The 21487-nt window shown below is 44.5% G+C and overlaps 1 protein-coding gene across 4 annotated transcripts in view; it reads right to left on the bottom strand.

The window, feature by feature from the left end:
- The window catches only part of CACNA2D4 (calcium voltage-gated channel auxiliary subunit alpha2delta 4), a 256717-nt gene that overhangs the window by 109241 nt on the left and 125989 nt on the right, over positions 1-21487 (bottom strand). For all 4 annotated transcript variants that reach the window (XM_040436631.1, XM_040436615.1, XM_040436624.1 and 1 more), the window contains exon 26: positions 13699-13779. In XM_040436631.1, coding sequence (XP_040292565.1) covers positions 13699-13779 — 81 coding nt within the window. The remainder of the gene's footprint in view (positions 1-13698; positions 13780-21487) is intronic.

The raw sequence follows: 21487 nt of genomic DNA on the forward strand, positions 1-21487 counted from the left end.
GAGGATAGCTGGCTGGAGGTGGAGCCCAGTGGCAAGGACCGCAGGCAGGTTGTAGTTGCAGCGTAGTCAGACAGAGGCGTAATCGGTTAGCAGGCGGTGGGTCAGGGCAGGCAGCAGTGAGCGTGGTCAGACAATCCGGATCGGGAACGGTGGAAGCAGGTCAGTTGGTGGGGACAAGCAGAAGAGTAGTCGGGGACAATTCCAAGGTCGGCAGCAGTCAAGTTGGTAGCAGTAGCAGCAGAGGAACAGCAGTAGATGCAGCAGGATCAAGTCCAGAAGAACAATAACCAGCAGGGATCTGGTGCAAGAGGCTGGGCTTATAAAGAGGAAGTAGCAGGTGCAAGGAATCACAGAGATTAACAAGGCAAGGCTGGAACAAGGTAGATCAAAGAGTTCAGTAGAAGGAAATGTCCAGAAGGGTTGGTAGTCTAGTGGCTAGAGCTACTGCCTGGGACATGGCTGGTCACTGGTTCGAATCCCGACAACTGCTCTGTTGGGATGTCCGCGCCTGAGTTGTCAAAGATGGATTGTATTGGTGTAGAGCCAGAGGACGCTCCACCGGCCTACTCTCCGGGACCCGAGAAACCCGCCTGCCCACCACCGAGGACGCAACTGGAGACCTACTATGGCTCCTGGAGAGACTTCTTCCAGCCCTCGTTCAAGTGGTCAGCGTTGATGGCAGAGATCCGGGAGGCCGCCATAAAGAAAAATACAAAGTCAAAGATATTCTACGAAGAACTGGCAAAGACCGTTCACGAGCGCCACACTGACACCCAACCCCGCCTGGAAAGGAGAAAGGGGTTGGTTGTGGCCTTCGACAAGAACCGTGGCTACGGTTTCATACAAGACTATACCACCGGCAGAGACTTATACGTAAACCGGAGATCCGTCAAGCAGGGTTACCTCTCCGAGCATATGCATAACCTCTGCGAGGGAGAGGAAGTGGAATTCACCCCTGCCGAGGGCCTGCGAGGCCCATATGCTACTGCCGTGACCCGTCCCAAGAAAGAACCGGAGGACTGGGAGGCAGATGAGGACTACTCTGGCTGCGAGCGCAAACCAGCGCGCTCTCCAGAACCGGCCCATCACGCATTCCAAGAGTGGGGCTCTTTCATTGGCCCGAATGTTTTCTGGCAGCCCACAGTATTGGAGAAATGGGTGAGCCCCTATCCATCCCCCGAGCTGCCTCGCCGGGAGAAAACGATCCAAGAGATGGAGAATCTGAAAGGACTCCGCGTTACCCTGGAGAATATCCGGAAGGGTAAGAGACCTGATGCGCCACCTGAGCCTGCAGTGGCTGCGCAGGATGCACCATCTACTGTACCAGTGCCGGCGGCGACAGCAGAGGACAGCGATCCTGAGACCGAGAGCCTCAACGACCAGATCGTCCGTCTGGAGGAGAAGTTGCGGGAGTTACGCAAGATTGCCACCGCCAGGATCCAGACGCCGCCTAAGAAGGAAGAGGTAAGGGTGCCTGTCCCTACCCGCCGGCCACCTACAGCAACTACGGCTACGTTGAGGCGCCCAAGAAGGCCCTCTCATACTGTGACTTGCTGCGCAGAGCCCACCGGACCGCTTGCGGCGGCGGTACCTAGGCAAGCACAACCTGCGATTGTTATCCCTGCACCGGTGCGGTCAGCAACTGTCATTACCCCTAGGCCTATAGGGCCAATACCTATTAGGGGTCCCTTTATGCTGCAGCTGCCCCCTAATACCGTGTTGTGGGCACATCCGCCTGTGGAAGATTACTACAGGCCTCATTTGCCAGCAGAGCCAGGGAGCACCACTGAAATGCCAGGTGATTATGATATGCCCCTGTGAATTAGCCTGCTAGGCCCTTGATTTGTTTGCTTTGCCAAGGGATTACTTCTGAAAATTTAACCCTTTCAGGACAGGAGTCCTTTGTTTTGGTCCTTTGTTGCTGCTGCCAGTTACCCACGGCTCAGTGGTGGTGGTCACCCACTGAAAACACCAATTGCTGCAAAGCCAACTTGTTTCCAGGACCTCCTACCTGCTTCTACAATCACACACCGAGTTGTGCCTATGTTTGTTGCACCTTTAACCCTTTAACCCCCTTTCCAGGTTGAGTAAGGGTATTACAGCACTTGTTTTTATATACACTGCTCAAAAAAATAAAGGGAACACTTAAACCACACAATGTAACTCCAAGTCAATCACACTTCTGTGAAATCAAACTGTCCACTTAGGAAGCAACACTGAGTGACAATCAATTTCACATGCTGTTGTGCAAATGGGATAGACAACAGGTGGAAATTATAGGCAATTAGCAAGACACCCCCAATAAAGGAGTGGTTCTGCAGGTGGTGAACACAGACCACTTCTCAGTTCCTATGCTTCCTGGCTGATGTTTTGGTCACTTTTGAATGCTGGCGGTGCTTTCACTCTAGTGGTAGCATGAGACGGAGTCTACAACCCACACAAGTGGCTCAGGTAGTGCAGCTTATTCAGGATGGCACATCAATGCGAGCTGTGGCAAGAAGGTTTGCTGTGTCTGTCAGTGTAGTGTCCAGAGCATGGAGGCGCTACCAGGAGACAGGCCAGTACATCAGGAGACGTGGAGGAGGCCGTAAGAGGGCAACAACCCAGCAGCAGGACCGCTACCTCCGCCTTTGTGCAAGGAGGAACAGGAGGAGCACTGCCAGAGCCCTGCAAAATGACCTCCAGCAGGCCACAAATGTGCATGTGTCTGCTCAAACGGTCAGAAACAGACTCCATGAGGGTGATATGAGGGCCCGACGTCCACAGGTGGGGGTTGTGCTTACAGCCCAACACCGTGCAGGATGTTTGGCATTTGCCAGAGAACACCAAGATTGTCAAATTCGCCACTGGCGCCCTGTGCTCTTCACAGATGAAAGCAGGTTCACACTGAGCACATGTGACAGACGTGACAGAGTCTGGAGACGCCGTGGAGAACGTTCTGCTGCCTGCAACATCCTCCAGCATGACCGGTTTGGCATTGGGTCAGTAATGGTGTGGGGTGGCATTTCTTTGGAGGGCCACACAGCCCTCCATGTGCTCGCCAGAGGTAGCCTGACTGCCATTAGGTACCGAGATGAGATCCTCAGACCCCTTGTGAGACCATATGCTGGTGCGGTTGGCCCTGGGTTCCTCCTAATGCAAGACAATGCTAGACCTCATGTGGCTGGAGTGTGTCAGCAGTTCCTGCAAGACGAAGGCATTGATGCTATGGACTGGCCCGCCCGTTCCCCAGACCTGAATCCAATTGAGCACATCTGGGACATCATGTCTCGCTCTGTCCACCAATGTCACGTTGCACCACAGACTGTCCAGGAGTTGGCAGATGCTTTAGTCCAGGTCTGGGAGGAGATCCCTCAGGAGACTGTCCGCCACCTCATCAGGAGCATGCACAGGCGTTGTAGGGAGGTCATACAGGCACGTGGAGGCCACACACACTACTGAGCCTCATTTTGACTTGTTTTAAGGACATTACATCAAAGTTGGATCAGCCTGTAGTGTGTTTTTCCACTTTAATTTTGAGTGTGACTCCAAATCCAGACCTCCATGGGTTGAAAAATTTGATTTCCATTTTTAATTTTTGTGTGATTTTGTTGTCAGCACATTCAACTATGTAAAGAACAAAGTATTTCAGAAGAATATTTAATTAATTCAGATCTAGGATGTGTTATTTTTGTGTTCCCTTTATTTTTTTGAGCAGTGTATATGCCAATTGAATAATGTGGGCTATTTTTATGTGCTGTTATTTTATTGTGCAACTTAATTCCAAGGAAACGTGCCCGGAGATAGACTCAAAAGTACATGAGCCTCTGAGATTTTGCTATTTTTAAAGAAATGTGCCTAGAGACGGACTCAAAAGTACCTGAGCCTCTATGATCTTCCTCCTTGCTTGAATGATGAAAGACACTTACTCAAAATAAGAAAGAAACCTGGGTACGGACTCATATTTGTTCCTTGAGCCTCCAAGAACTTTAAATTGTTTTATATTGTTCTACTGTCATATTATGGACAATTTGCACATATGGACTATCCTGGTATCACTGATACGCTGCACCAGGTCAGCGCCCCTGTTCCCTCACACTATCCTGAGAGAAGAGAACGACGCCCCTTTTCACCGTCACTTGTTCCTAAGCCAGTGGAACTGCCTGATTTATGCATATAATGTATTCTTGCAAATGTAGATGTATTTTTCCTGCTTTGCATTATTTTCTCTTCTTCAGGTGCAGTATCCAGCTGGGCAGGGCCCCTCCATGTTGCGCCGAGGACGGGCAACGTTATAGCGTGGTGGTATGTAGTGTCCCACTAGGTAAAGGTGGGCACTGCACAAAAGGGGTTAATGTGTTTTTATTACCTGTAATGTTATGTGTATGCATTTCCCTGTGTTAGCTGGGTGTCAGGCCTGTCAGGGTGTAGTTTAGCCTCCCAGGCGTTAGAGGGAGCTAGAGAGCCCTAGATATATATAGGAAGGCCCAGACAGGGGAGTGGTAGTTCATTCCAGGGGACTAGAGGAGTTACTTCGTCCACCTGAAGCTCCTGAGGCTAGGATTAGCTCAGTAGAGACACCCCAGTTGCAGGACAGCACCTCCTGGGAGAAACCTGCAGTTACCCTCAAGCCGAGTAAGGACAATACCAGGTCAGATAAGTACCCTGATGGGCAGAGGTTCTATAAAGTAAAGCAAGCGCCAATACTGGAGGAAGGATTTATATACCAAGGATTAAAGCCAGCATTTAGGCATCCGGGCCTTGGGATCCAGCCAGCTAGAATAGCTGAAGGGAATAGAGCAGCATTGTACTGTAAAGCATCAACCGTTGTGCCCTCCAAGTATCTTGCATGGTTAATTCCTGCCACTATTTAAAGTCTACCTGCTTGTGAAGTATTGTTCAAGGTACTGCGTTATCATCACTATCAACTGTAACTGTATGTACAAAGTTGGACTGTGTTCACCAAGTAAAGCAACGTTTGGTTTATCTACTGAGTACTCAGTTATTCCTCCTATAAACCGGTGTGCCACCGTTACAGGCACTGCCGTCACGAATCCAACAGGGACCTTGCCCCAGGCACTCAAAATACCTGTAACATCCAGGGCACCTCATCCACCATCAGGCCTGGTCCCTACATACCGAGTGTGCCCCATTGGAACTGTGTCTACCTCTCCTTCACTGCCGCATGCCTGCCCAGGGTTCTCCAATACAGTGAGCAACCCTCGATTGCCCATAACCGTGACCTCGCTTCGCTATACCCTGCAGGTCTGGCGTGCTGCACATAGACATCAGGACACTGACCTTCCCTCCTAATACACAGACATCAGGACACTGACCTCTCCTCCTCCTAATACACAGACATCAGGACACTGACCTCCCCTCCTCCTAATACACAGACATCAGGACACTGACCTCCCCTCCTCCTAATACACAGACATCAGGGCACTGACCTCCCCTCCTCCTAATACACAGACATCAGGACACTGACTTCCCGTCCTAATACACAGACATTGGGATACTGACCTCTCCTCCTCCTCACTAATACACAGATGTCAGGACACTGACCTCTCCTCATAATATACAGACATCAGGACACTGACCTTCCCTCCTAATACACAGACATCAGTGTACTGACCTCCCCTCCTCCTAATACACAGACATCAGGACACTGACTTCCCGTCCTAATACACAGACATCAGGACACTGACCTTCCCTCCTAATACACAGACATTGGGATACTGACCTCTCCTCCTCCTCCTCACTAATACACAGACATCAGGACACTGACCTCCCTTCCTCCTAATACACAGACATCAGGACACTGACCTCTCCTCCTCCTTCTAATACACAGATGTCAGGACACTGACCTCTCCTCCTCCTCCTAATACACAGATGTCAGGACACTGACCTCTCCTCCTCCTCCTAATATGCAGGCATCAGGACATTGACCTCCCCTCCTAATACACAGAAATCATATATTTGACAGTGCATTACTTGTTGGGTCTTTAGACTCATGGGTGATACAATATTGTAGGTTACAGATCAGCCTAAAGATTCTAAGTACCCATGAATGTGAGGCGGAGAGCCATGTGATTCCCTCCTGTCACCCTCATACCTACACACATTGTACAGTATCAGCGGGTACTCCCCACTGAGAGTACCCATTGTCACTGGAATGTTACTCCCACTCACCTTAAGAAAGTCATGAAGATCACTCGCAGCTCTTAACAAGCTTCACTTAAAGGTTTCCTCCTCCTAATTATTCTTATTGCAGTATGTGTGGGCACCGTTTTTTCCTAAATAAATGGCATTACTTTGTGACCCTCTTGCCAATGTATCATTAACTCTTTGAATACCAGATCCCTTATTATATATGTTGTATACAGTATGTTAGCCTGGTATAATCTGGGTATTTTCTTATATATAGATATATACATACAGAAGTTATAATGTTATGGGTTTTACGGGATTTTAATATCAGATAATCGGGGGTCCGACACCCGGCAACCCTGCCGATAAGCTGGTAGAAAGGGAAGGCCGCGCTCTGTGCTAGAGCTGCCTTCCCTTGTTTGTTTACCCGCTCGCTGTCAACAGCGCAGCGGCGAGAAGTTGTAACTACAAGCCATCCCATTCACTTCTATGGAACGGCTCGTTCCTATACACTTGAATAGGAGCGAGCCATCCCGTTGAATTGAATAGGGCGGCTTGTAGTAACACATGCTCGCCGTTGCGCTGTCGATGGCGAGCAGGTAAACAAACAAGGGAAGGCAGCACTCGCACAGGGTGTCGGAACCCCACCAATCTGATATTGATGACCTATCCTCAGGTCATCCCAGAAACCTCCTTTAACAGCTTCTTGTATATAGTGATATGGGGCACGCTGGTATAACCTGGGCATCTCCTGTATATAATTATATATGTACAGCTGGTATAAGTTACACATCTTCTTGTATACAGTGATATGGACCATGCTGGTATAACCTGGGCATCTCCTGTATATAATTATATATGTGCAGCTGGTATAAGTTATACATCTTCTTGTATATAGTGATATGGAGCATGCTGGTATAACCTGGGCATCTCCTGTATATAATTATATATGTACAGCTGGTATAAGTTATACATCTTGTATACAGTGATATGGACCATGCTGGTATAACCTGGGCATCTCCTGTATATAATTATATATGTGCAGCTGGTATAAGTTACACATCTTCTTGTATACAGTGATATGGACCATGCTGGTATAACCTGGGCATCTCCTGTATATAATTATATATGTACAGCTGGTATAAAAGTTATACATCTTCTTGTATATAGTGATATGGACCATGCTGGTATAACCTGGGCATCTTATGTATATAATAATATATGTACAGCTGGTATAAGTTATACATCTTCTTGTATACAGTGATATGGAGCATGCTGGTATAACCTGGGCATCTCCTGTATATAATTATATATGTACAGCTGGTATCAGTTATACATCTTCTTGTATATAGTGATATGGACCATGCTGGTATAACCTGGGCATCTTATGTATATAATAATATATGTACAGCTGGTATAAGTTATACATCTTCTTGTATACAGTGATATGGAGCATGCTGGTATAACCTGGGCATCTCCTGTATATAATTATATATGTACAGCTGGTATCAGTTATACATCTTCTTGTATATAGTGATATGGACCATGCTGGTATAACCTGGGCATCTTATGTATATAAAAATATATGTACAGCTGGTATAAGTTATACATCTTCTTGTATACAGTGATATGGAGCATGCTGGTATAACCTGGGCATCTCCTGTATATAATTATATATGTACAGCTGGTATCAGTTATACATCTTCTTGTATACAGTGATATGGAGCATGCTGGTATAACCTGGGCATCTCCTGTATATAATTATATATGTACAGCTGGTATCAGTTATACATCTTCTTGTATACAGTGATATGGAGCATGCTGGTATAACCTGGGCATCTCCTGTATATAATTATATATGTACAGCTGGTATCAGTTATACATCTTCCTGTATATAGTGATATGGAGCATGCTGGTATAACCTGGGCATCTCCTGTATATAATAATATATGTACAGCTGGTATCAGTTATACATCTTCCTGTATATAGTGATATGGACCATGCTGGCATAACCTGGGCATCTCCTGTATATAATTATATATGTACAGCTGGTATAAGTTATACATCTTCTTGTATACAGTGATATGGAGCATGCTGGTATAACCTGGGCATCTGCTGTATATAATTATATATATTCAGCTGGTATAAGTTATATATCTTCTTGTATATAGTGATATGGAGCATGCTGGTATAACCTGGGCATCTTCTGTATATAATTATATATGTACAGCTGTTATCAGTTATACATCTTCCTGTATATAGTGATATGGACCATGCTGGCATAACCTGGGCATCTCCTGTATATAATTATATATGTACAGCTGGTATAAGTTATACATCTTCTTGTATACAGTGATATGGAGCATGCTGGTATAACCTGGGCATCTGCTGTATATAATTATATATATTCAGCTGGTATAAGTTATATATCTTCTTGTATATAGTGATATGGACCATGCTGGTATAACCTGGGCATCTTCTGTATGTAATTATATATGTACAGCTGGTATAAGTTATACATCTTCTTGTATATAGTGATATGGAGCATGCTGGTATAAACTGGGCATCTGCTGTATATAATTATATATATTCAGCTGGTATAAGTTACACATCTTCTTGTATATAGTGATATGGAGCATGCTGGTATAACCTGGGCATCTTCTGTATATAATTATATATGTACAGCTGGTATAAGTTATACATCTTCTTGTATATAGTGATATGGACCATGCTGGTATAACCTGGGCATCTTATGTATATAATGATATATGTACAGCTGGTATAAGTTATACATCTTCTTGTATATAGTGATATACGGCATGCTGGTATAACCTGGGCATCTTCTGTATGTAATTATATATGTTCAACTGGTATAAGTTATACATATTTCAGAACTGAGTGATGTAAGCGAGAAGCTTTTGGTGAATACATTCGGCCTGAACATTGAAAGGTAGACAATATCACAGAACAGTTATTAAACATCATGTTATATGTGCGGCACCTTTCTTGAGATTCTCGCGTAGCAGACGTTTCTCTGCTGACATGACACGCGCAGAGCACAGGCTGGCAACACATATCTGATAGGAAGTGACAGGCGGAGGCTTAGCAGTAGAGCCTGAAGCCAGGGATGAGCTATCACACTAGACCCCTATGCCAGGCAATAATATTCCTCAGTCAGCCGCATGGCTTCTAACCCACAGCATCTGGGACATAACACTGCCTGGAAAACCATCCAAAATCTGCAGGGCACACACGGGTGCAGGTGTGTATCCTAGACAGAGCAAATTCCCTCCAGTGTCAGTCAGTGAGACTTGTTCAGCTGCCGCACAGACTGTCACCCAACGATCCTAAATCCCTGGATAGAAAATCTGCCAACTGATACCATGGTATGGTGAAAAGAGCGGAGAATCTGCTTACTTCTGCCATGACAGATATCTGGTTAGGTGATAAGCTCTGCATTGGCTGTAACGGCAGCTATATTGGCAGTCACACAGCTTTCCCTGAAGCAGACAGAACAGTGGAAAAGACTCTAGATAAAGAGCTAAGTAAAGGATCTACAGTAGTTAAAGCACATGGCACTAAGGACTAATATTCAGGGTACAGCTACAATTGCGGCTGCCAGCCGGATATCATAGGGAGCAGAAGTTCACAGCTGTATCCAATTGCTGCCAGAGCCTGACCAGCCACTCTTGACAGCTGCCCCTCCCTCGGCCACAGCCGCTGGACACGTCTCCCTCACTGTTAGGTCCAGAGTGATGTGTAACACATGCTTTGTGCTACAAGAATCCTCTCCACATAGGCACCCATCCTTGTCAAGGCTGTCTAGCTTCTCTACATCATCTAATCGCACATACTGTGCCCCTGCCCCCATCTGACCCTAACTCAACCAAAACAGAATGTTAGCTCTTGGGTCCGCCGTGCATAGCTTCATGTGTTCATAGTAGCAATGCTGGATTTTCAAAAAACTGCCTGTTGTTCTGGAAAGCCCACAGCGCAAGGCATCATGGGATATGTGTAACACCCCAGAGTGGTGTTACTGTTCTTTCACTCCGCTACTGTCTTTTATTGCTAACACCAATGCTATTTGTGTATTTATTTCCAGGTCCTTCACCATTGTGCATTGATATTACTGTTATGCAACTGTTTTGTTCATGTAATATGACTGGTTCACCAGCAGGTGTCAGCGTATATGGCAGAGAGAGAGAGAGAGAGACAGATATATAGATAGAATGGAACTCACCATTCCATTCTCCCCCTTTTTTGGGCAGAAGTGGGCCAGGCCTGCTTCCTACCAGAAGGGAGGGGTTGCAGTTCTAGTTAGTGCCAGTTTAGGCTACTTTCACACTTGCATTTGGTGCAGATCCGTCATGGATCTGCACAGACGGAACCATTCTGATAATACAACCGTCTGCATCCATTCAGAATAGATCCGTTTGTATTATCGTTAACGTAGCCAAGACGGAACACCAATGAAAGTCAATAGAGGACGGATCCGTTTTCTATTGTGCCAGATTGTGTCATAGAAAACGGATTTGTTCCTATTGACTTACATTGTGTGTCAGAACGGATCCGTTTGGCTCAGTTTCGTCAGATGGACACCAAAATGCTGCAAGCAGCGTTTTGGTGTCCGTCTCCAGAGGGGAATGGTGACTTAACGGAGGCAAACTGATGCATTCTGAGCAGATCCTTTTCCATTCAGAATGCATTAGGGCAAAACTGATCAGTTTTGGACTACTTGTGAGAGCCCTGAATGGATCTCACAAACGGAAACCAAAACGCCAGTGTGAAAGTAGCCTTAGGCTGGGTTCACGCAGGCGTTGCGGAAAAAAATGTGGGTGCGTTGCGGGAAAATGCAAGATTTTTCCGCGGGAGTGCAAAGCGTTTTAATGCGTTTTGCACGAGCGTGAGAAAAATCTGCATGTTTAGTACCCAGACCCAAACCCGGACTTCTTCACAGAAGTTCGGGTTTGGGATCGGTGTTGTGTAGATTTTATTATTTTCCCTTATAACATGGTTATAAGGGAAAATAATAGCATTCTTAATACAGAATGCTAAGTAAATTAGGGATGGAGGGGTTAAAAAATAAAAAAGAATAATTAAACTCACCTCATCCACTTGATGATGGACCATGTGATGAGCGCAGTGACGTAACCAAAGGTCCTTTTCCTCCCAGGTCATCAAAGAAGAAGAAAGAAGACAATTCGGGCTGCGCGAACAAGTGGATGAGGTGAGTTAAATTTTTTTTTATTTTTTTTTAACCCATCCATCCCTAATTTACTTCCGTATGAAGAATGCTATTATTTTCCCTTATAACCATGTTATAAGGGAAAATAATAAAGATCGGGTCTCCATCCCGATCATCACCTAGCAACCATGCGTGAAAATCGCAAGCATCCGCAAGCAAGTGCGGATGCGGTGCGATTTTCACGCATGCCCCGTTCACTTCAATGGGGCCTGCGTTGCGTGAAAAACGCACAATATAGAGCATGCTGCGATTTTCACACAACACACAAGTGATGCGTGAAAATCACTGCTCATGTGCACAGCCCCATTAAATGCCCCAAATGAATGGGTCCGGATTCAGTGCGGGTGCAATGCGTTCACCTCACGCATTGCATCCACGCGGAATTCTCGCCCGTGTGAAAGGGGCCCCGGCCTTAGACTCCATATTGGAGCTGAGAAGACCTGAAAGTAGTAGCAGCCAGAGGAAAGTGTTCTTCGGCTGGAGCAGGAGCCACAAAAGGGAAGTAGCTTGTAGAGCACCCGGACTCCATGCTAATTTATTTTACTGAGTGTCAAGAGGGAAATAACAGTCGAAGGCACCCCAATCCAAGGATACCAGACCCGAACAAAAGTCCAGTAACCAGACCCAAGCAGAGTTTAGCACAGCAGAGAGAAAGAAAGCAGAGTTATTAAGCAAGCCTGTCAGCCCAGCAGAGAAAAAGAGAAAGCAGAGTTATCACGTTTGACTGCCAGTTTATGCCAAAGCCTGCTGGAACCAAGAGAAAGCCTGAATGTAAGAAAAGCCTGAATATTGTGTGAGATCAAGTTTACTCAAGTTAAGCTGCTGTTAAAGTTTACCAAGGTCTGGATTAAAGTTATTCTTCATCCCCTAACTCAACAATTCCCCCTTTATTTGCTTCGGAGTCTACGTCTGGGGTCCCGCTGTATCCAGGTAGGAGCACCGTGACACATATAGGCCGCACCACACGACTCAGCATTCCACTAAGCCTGGGACGCGATAGGGCCCTGGGGGGTGGCGAGTTGCATATGTTAAGAGCAGTCCCTGAAAGTGGACCATAGCTTCCCACAACTCCCATGAGATTTGGCAGATCAGTGTCTGAGCTCAAGAACAGGGTGTGAAGACAGAGCAAATTGGACTAGTGCGAGTGTTTCTATACATACATTCTAATTCCATAATTTATCTTTTCAGGGGTATGAGGTTTGTTTCTCTGATGCAGAGTCCAAATCTCCTGCTTCCCATCACAAATCCATAAGGTAACACAATAAAAGCTTGCCGCAGACAGCTGAACAGGCATTGTGGAAGTCTGTATGCAGTGAGCTCCACCTAGTGGTGATTTTAGGTAGACATAATTTTTTTTCTTATAAATACTTTGGACAGATTTTTGGACCCATTAAGAGTAAAACGATTCAAAATGTTTTTGAAGGAGGACATCCACATTAATGTCAGGTCTGAATTTCCCTTCTAATGCATAAGTTAAAATCAGGGAAATTCGTTGTCTCTAAATGAAGCATCAAAATAAAATGACTTTTGTAAGACGGACAGCACATGTGCAGTACCCCAGAATAGGGTACTTGTAAAGTGTTCTTGTTATCTAATGTTATTTAATATGTTAATGCCTTGTCATGTGCCAGCATATCTTTGTATGGATCAGTCACAGTTAATAATCCTAACTCGGTCCTTGTAAAAAGTAGGGTGTTGAATTTAGATCCGTCCCACCGTATCTCAATCCTGTACCCCTTGCCTGGGAATTACAGTCAGACTTGCAAGAGTGTAATTGCCAGCTTTAGATTCTGAAGAGAAGAAAGAGACGTTGGAAAGCTAGAGATAAGGAGTACTACAATCTTCATCCTAGCCTATAGCCTACACTGTGAATTGTTTGGAATTGTGTTTTAATACTGTTGGATGTACTACAGCTCCAATTCTGCACTTTAGTGAAGAGAGACTTGTCTTATTTCTACAACTGGCCTGGTTACTGACTCCAGCACCATAAGCCAGTCACTGCACATACATCTCCTGCCTTACACCGACACCAAACTTATAACACCAAAGGCACCCCAACATCAGACCCAGCCCCAACCCTGGGGAGCATCAGTGTGATGACTGCCACTATTGCACCCAGAGCCAGTCTCTGTTCACTAGCTCGATTTGGAAATGAAAAAATTGCTACACATTTTCCCAAACTTTCAAAGGGAAAAACACATAAAACTGTATACCAAATACTGGAATTTTGGAAAAACTTCTTGTGAACTAAAAAGTATTTTGTCCTTTTGGAAAAAATTACAAGATGATAGTGAAACAAATAAGAACCTGAGACATGGTCCTACCTGCAGCAATAGCAGTTTTATTGTGGACGGTGACCGATACAGCAGTACTGACCGTCACCACTTCTGGCCTGTAAACTCCATCTGCAAAGACATCAAAGCCAAATATCAATCACTGTGGGAGACAGAATGAAAAGTAATGCGTCTGATCAAAATGTATGCGGTCGACATTTTAGGCAAAAATAAAATAAAAAATAAATGCTTGCGTTTTATGAAACCACTTTTTGTAGAATTTTTTATTAATTAATTAGACCTAACAGTTTACTGCTGTAAATAAAGACTATCCACTAATATCGCTGTATTATAAAATTCTGTTAAATTTTCTTTTCCGCAGATAGGTCTGTATTGAGGGGGCAGCATATGATAGCAGGAGAGGGGCTCAGTTAAAAAAATATATATTGTTTTCTATTATTTTATTCAGAATTTTATTTCATATAAACTGTGTACATATTACCAGGACCTATAGAGAAGGCAAGTGGGTCCTGCTTATGTGAATTCAGTAAATGTGCCAGGGTCAATGGCCCTGCCCACACCATCCCCCCTTTTCATAAAGTGGTGAGGGCAGCATAAAAACATCATTTGCACCTAAATATAGGAAAAATGGTGTTCAAATAGATGAGAATTTTTACGCCAGTTTCTAGCATGGGATTCATAGTAAATGACCCCCTTTGAGTCCTGATTCCTCTGCCTTCACTTAGAAAAAGTCAGAAAGTATAAGGCTGGGTTCACACGAGCGTGTCCGGATTAGTTCCGGATGCGTCCCGGTGTGTTGCGGCAAACCCGCGCGAGTAGGAATGCAATTGCAGTCAGTTTTGACTGCGATTGCGTTCCGATGTTCAGTTTTTATCGTGCGTGTGCAATGTGTTTTGCACGCGCGTGATAAAAAACCGACTGTGGTACTCAGACCCGAACTTCTTCACAGAAGTTCAGGTTTGGGTTCGGTGTTGTGTAGATGTTATTATTTTCCCTTATAACATGGTTATAAGGGAAAATAATAGCATTCTGAAAACAGAATGCTTAGTAGGTGATCAGTTGAGGGTTAAAAAAAATAAAAAAAATTAACTCACCTTCTCCTGTTGTTCGCGTAGTTCTCCCGGTCTTTAGTTCTTTAAAAGATAAACTATGGGCTAAAGGACCTTTGGTGACGTCAGATCACATGCTCCAATCACATGGTCCATCACCGCGGTGATGGACCATGTGATTGGAGCATGTGATCTTACGTCACCAAAGGTCCTTTAGCCCATAGTTCATCTTTTGAGAAGTAAAGAAGAGACCGGGACTTACGCGAACAAACGGAGAAGGTGAGTTAATTTTTTTTATTTTTTTTAACCCTCAACTGATCACTTACTATGCATTCTGTTTTCAGAATGCTATTATTTTCCCTTATAACCATGTTATAAGGGAAAATAATACAGTGAATAGACTGTCACCTAGCAACCATGCGTGAAAATCGCACAGCATCCGCACTTGCTTGCGGATGCTTGCGATTTTCACGCAACCCCATTCACTTCTATGGGGCCTGCGTTGCGTGAAAAACGCAGAATATAGAGCATGCTGCGATTTTCACGCAACGCACAAGTGACGCGTGAAAATCACCGCTCATCTGAACAGCCCCATAGAAATGAATGGGTCAGGATTCAGTGCGGGTGCAATACGTTCACCTACCGCATTGCACCCGCGCGGAATACTCGCCCGTGTGAACGCAGCCTAACTTTCCCCCACCCAATTACTGTGAGTTCTACTTCTCCTACCCACTACTAGAGAAAGACAGGGAGTACTGCTTGCCCCACCCACTGATAAAAGCCTCATTCACACATCAGTGTTTTGATCAGTGATTTCCATCAGTGATTGTGAGCCAAAACCAGGATTGGAGCCTCCACAGATGTAAGGTATAAAGGAAAGATCTGCACCTGTTCTGTGTTTAGAGCTGCACCTGGTTTTGTCTCACAATCACTGATGGAAGTCACTGAACAAAACACTGACGAGTAAATGAGGCAAAAGACTGAGGCCCTGATTTATCATACTTTCACTCCAGAATTCTGGAGTCAAAAAGGCTTTTGCGACTTTTTTAAACTCACTTGTGCTAAATTTTTAGACTTTTTGCATTTTTACACCACTCACTACAGTTTTTGTAATATGGGTGGAAAAGTGGATGTGGTTAGCTATGTTAATGAGTTACACTCCAGATTTATGATTGCCACTGTGAGGAATGTGGAGTTATGATTTTATTCCTGCCATTTGCTCTAGGTGTGGGCAGAGGAAATAAAACTCCACAGGGGGTTCTTGCTTCAAAGGGCGACCACATGTTTACAGTTCACACCCCACTCAGCCACCCTGGCAACTCAACCTCTCTGGCAGGATGAATGCCGGTGGGGGGCGGAGTTGGTCATCAGAACAAAAGAACCCATCAGACATCATGGAACCGGGGGTTCATAAGGAATTATAAATTGCCCGTCCATCACAGGCATAAACCAGTTACATATCTGTGACCCTGGGACCAAGACGGACATGCCCCTGGTCGCCGCTTGGGGGTCGGGTGCCAGGAAGGGGAGATACAGAGATCTCCTAGTAGGAACCTAATAACAGCACCATGTTTGATCTCCACTTTTAGCCGGATACGATGCTGCCAGAACCATCTCCCTGTGATCTTCCGGTGAGGAACTATGATCCATAATGGGTTTTTGGAGTCTGAGTTGCTTTACCAGACAAAGGGGTCCTCCCAGGAGGAGGGAGGGGAGTTGCCGACTACAGGTGAAAAGACCTACGCAGGCCAGAATCTTTCTCTGAAGGGGGCCACATCGAGTAATGTGTTTGGGGAGACCTAGAACTGCTGACATTACTGCCCCCATGTGACTACAGCTAAGGATTACAGCAACTAAAGAACTCATCATCCTAAAACAAACGACTACTCATCCACCTCGTAACTGACTTTTGCTCTGTTTAATCCTGTTTGTACCACGTCATCTGTATTTGCACATCTGACCATTGTATATCTTCTCTGTGTATATAGTGCTATGTCTAGTGCGCCCTTAAGGCAATTAAATATATAATTTAATCTTGCGCTGTTCTTGTATCTCGGCCTAGTTATATGCTACTTAGGGTTGGTTCCCGACCCGATATAATCCCGTTAGCGAGTGATAGAAAACAGAGGGTGGTTATTAACGGTACACACTCAGATTGGGTCACTGTCACTAGCGGAGTACCTTAGGGGTCATTAGGCCCTATTCTCTTCAATATATTTAGTAATGATCTTGTAGAAGGCTTGCATAGTAAAATATCAATTTTCGCAGATGACACTAAACTGTGTAAAGTAATTAACACTGAAGAGGACAGTATACTGCTACAGATGGATCTGGATAGATTGGAGGCTTGGGCAGAGAAGTGGCAGATGAGGTTTAACACTGACAAGGGAAGGAATAATGCAAGTCACCCGTACATACTAAATGGTAAAACACTCGGTAACACTGACATGGAAAAGGATCTAGAAATTTTAATAAACAGCAAACTAAGCTGCAAAAACCAGTGTCAGGCAGCTGCTGCCAAGGCCAATAAGATAATGGGTTGCATCAAAAGGGGCATAGATGCCCGTGATAAGAACACAGTCCTACCACTTTACAAATCGCTAGTCAGACCACACATGGAGTACTGTGTATAGTTCTGGGATGCTGGAAACAAGGCAGACATAGCAGAGCTGGAGAGGGTCCAAAGGAGGGCAACTAAAGTAATAACTGGAATAGGGCAACTACAGTACCCTGAAAGATTATCAAAATTAGGGTTATTCACTTTAGAAAAAAGACGACTGAGGGGAGATCTAATTACTATGTGTAAATATATCAGGGGTCAGTACAGAGATCTATCCCATCATCTATTTATCCCCAGGACTGTGACTGTGACGAGGGGACATCCTCTGCGTCTGGAGGAAAGAAGGTTTGTACACAAACATAGAAAAGGATTCTTTACGGTAAGAGCAGTGAGACTATGGAACTGAGGAGGTGGTGATGGTGAGTACAATAAAGGAATTCAAGAGGGGCCTGGATGTATTTCTGGTGCGTAATAATATTACAGGCTATAGCTACTAGAGAGGGGTCGTTGATCCAGGGAGATATTCTGATTGCCTGATTGGAGTCGGGAAGGAATTTTTTATTCCCCTAAAGTGGGGAAAATTGGCTTCTACCTCACTTTTTTTTTTTTTTGCCTTCCTCTGGATCAACACGCAGGATGACAGGCCAAACTGGATGGACAAATGTCTTTTTTCGGCCTTATGTACTATGTTACTACGTTACTAGTACTACTTCTCCTGCCCACTCATTAAGAAATCCTGTGAGTCCTGATTCCCCTGCTGACTCACAGAGCCTATAAGTCCTGCTTCTGCCAACCGCTCATAGGGATCCTGCTCCCTCCCCACTCGTAAAGAGAGCCTGTGAATCCTACTTACCCACCGAATCATAAAAAAGCCTGAGAGTCCTGCTTCCCTCATCCACTCACAGAACAAGTCTCTAAGTCTTCCTTCACCCACTAACTCATAAAGAAAGCCTGTGATTCCTGCTTCCACACCCCCACACAAAGAGAATGCCTGTGTGCCCTGCTTTTCTTGCCCACTCATACATCCTATGAGTCCTTCTTCTGTCAGAGAGCCTGTGAGTCCTGCTTATCCCCTTACTCATAAAGAAAGATTGTGAGTACTGCTTCCTCTGCCCATTCATTGAGTTAGACTAAATCATGCTTCCTCCACAAGTCCGTGAAAAATCCTGTGAGTCCTACTTCCTTGATTCTCATAGAAAGAGCTTGTGAGTCCTACTTATACCACCCACTATTAGGCTGCTTTCACACGAACGAGTTGTACACTCCGGACTCAGAGCCTGAGTATAAGACAGCTCCCGTCCTGAACTTCTAGCACTGGCGGGGTCACACTTATGATGCTATGTACGGTAACCCTTACAGTTCTGGAATGTATTAGATAATAGTGACATAATGCTATCACTGTTATCTAGAAAATTCCAGAACTGTAAGGCCCCTTTCACACAGGCGAGTATTCCGCGCGGATGCGATGCGTGAGGTGAACACATTGCACCCGCACTGAATACCGACCCATTCATTTCTATGGGGCTGTTCAGATGAGCGGTGATTTTCACGCATCACTTATGCGTTGCGTGAAAATCGCAGCATGCTCTATATTTTCACGCAACCCCATTCACTTCTATGGGGCCTGCAGTTGCGTGAAAATCGCAAGCATCCGCAAGCAAGTGCGGATGCGGTGCGATTTTCACGCATGGTTGCTAGGTGACAGTCTATTCACTTTATTATTTTCCCTTATAACATGGTTATAAGGGAAAATAATAACATTCTGAATACAGAATGCTTAGTAGGTGATCAATTGAGGGTTAAAAAAAATAATAATAATTAACTCACCTTCTCCTCTTGTTCGCGTAGTTCCCGGTCTCTTCTTTACTTCTTAAAAGATGAACTACCGGCTAGGACCTGTGGTGACGTCAGATCACATGCTCCAATCACATGGTCCATCACCACGGTGATGGACCATGTGATTGGAGCATGTGATCTGATGTCACCAAAGGTCCTTTAGCCCACAGCTGATCATTAAAGAAGTAAAGAAGAGACCGGGAACTACGCGAACAAGAGGAGAAGGTGAGTTAATTTTTATTTATTTTATTTAACCCTCAATTGATCACCTACTATGCAGTCTGTTTTCAGAATGCTATTATTTTCCCTTATAACCATGTTATAAGGGAAAATAATAACATCTACAAAACACCTAACCCAAGCCCGAACTTCTGTGAAGAAGTTCGGGTTTGGGTACCAAACATGCGTGATTTTTCTCACGCGAGTGCAAAACGCATTACAATGTTTTGCACTTGTGCGGAAAAATCGCGGGTGTTCCCGCAACGCACCCGCACATTTTCCAGCAACGCCCGTGTGAAAGAGGCCTAAGGGTTACATAGCATCATGAATCAATATAATGCTACGTGACCCCACCAGTGCTAGAAGTTCAGGACGGGAGCTGTCTTATACTCATGCTCTGAGGCCGGAGTGTACAACTCGCTCGTGTGAAAGCAGCTTTAAAGAGAGATTGTAAGTCCTGCTTTCATTTATAGAGAAATCATATGAGTCCTGCTTCCCCATCCACTAGTTACAAAAGCCTGTAAGCTCTGCTTTCCCAGTCCACTCACAGAGAAGACTTGCAAGTCCTGCTTCCTCTGCTCACCAATAGCATAGCTGTAACTATCCTGGGAAAGGAAGAGGGTGTGGTTTGTACAAATTTACCCCAAAACAGTCCGTGGGCGTTTCCTGGTGGTTTTAGGGTTTTCCTGGGAGTGGGACTTAAATGTCCAAAATTATGTTAACAACTATGTCATTGAGTCTTCTACCCCACTCACCCATAAAGAAAGTCAGTGAGCCCTGCTACCTCACCCACCCCCCGGTTTGAATCTAGTTGTGGCAGCAGTGAAACAGCCTTCTCTATAAAGATACTGTTCAATGCACTGAAAACAAAAAAAATCCTAAGTGGGTTCTCCAGGAATTATTTAGACTGTCAGCAACCTGTCCTAGAATGTGAGCAGGACCCACTTGGAGAGATGCTTTGAGAGCCAGCAAGTGATGGAAAAATCCTGACCATGAAATCTTTACCATGATTTATGTGCATTTATCTCAATTTTTACCTTAGGTTCACTGTTCACTATTTTTTCGGTCACCCCAGCGTCAAACACAAGTGTCCTACCCCCAACATCACTCCAGGAAATATACATTTTGGCTCCACAAAGAATTTCAGCCTCAAAGCTTTTAAGGAACTTTATCCACAATTTATCTGTTCTTTCAAAGTGTTTGAACAAATTATTCCTTCCCTTTGAGTCTACCTTCTACTCTCAAGATCCATAACAGTTTCCATGTCTCTCTCCTCCATCCTCTAGTAATCAAATAAATTTTCCACTGAAGTTAAGAGTCTCTGCCCAAGATTCCTACAACAAATTACAGACTACAAGGTTCACGGGAGACTGTTCTAGCTGACTGACTGGTAAGAATATGGTCCTGAGAACATAATACTCCAAAAATCAGCAGCACTCCTCTGTTAGTGAAAAACTGTGGCCCGCATTTAATCCAATTTGGCACATCTAGATTTAGAGAAATTTAGATTTAGAGAAATTATCCTAGCCCAACAAGGAGTTGTAACTTTGGAGACAATTTTTGTTAAGATTGCATTTTACTCATTTTAAATCATATTTTCAATTGGACCCTATTAAAAATATTGAGCCATTCTGTCACAAAGGGTTAACTGTTTTGCTAACTGTGTCACTAGTACTTTCACTTTGTGCCAGTGATCTAATAACCCTTATCTCCAAACTACTAAGAGGTCATAAACATTTATTTAACCCTTTCTACCCCGGGACAGTTTTCATCTCCCTGCCCAGGCCATTTTTGCAAATCTGACATGTGTCACTTTATGTGGTAATAACTTTGGAACACTTTTACTTATCCAAGCCATTTCTCATGACACATTGTACTTCACGACAGTGGTAAATATGAGTCAATATATTTTCCCTTTAATTATAAATTTACCAAAAATCTGGAAAAATTCACAATTTTTTGGCATAACGTATGCAGAACCATTCACCTCAATGGGTCCGCAAAAAAAACTGAAGTTACTCTGTGTGCATTCCGTTTGCATATGTCCGTATTTCCCGTATTTTTATATCCCATGAATAATATAAAAAATGAAAAAACAGACATCATATAGTACATGACAACCTCTTTCTAACAAAACCAGAACCAGCCCTGTACC

This window comes from Bufo bufo, chromosome 1, assembly GCF_905171765.1.
Source record: "Bufo bufo chromosome 1, aBufBuf1.1, whole genome shotgun sequence".
NCBI classification, from domain to species: Eukaryota; Metazoa; Chordata; class Amphibia; order Anura; family Bufonidae; genus Bufo; species Bufo bufo.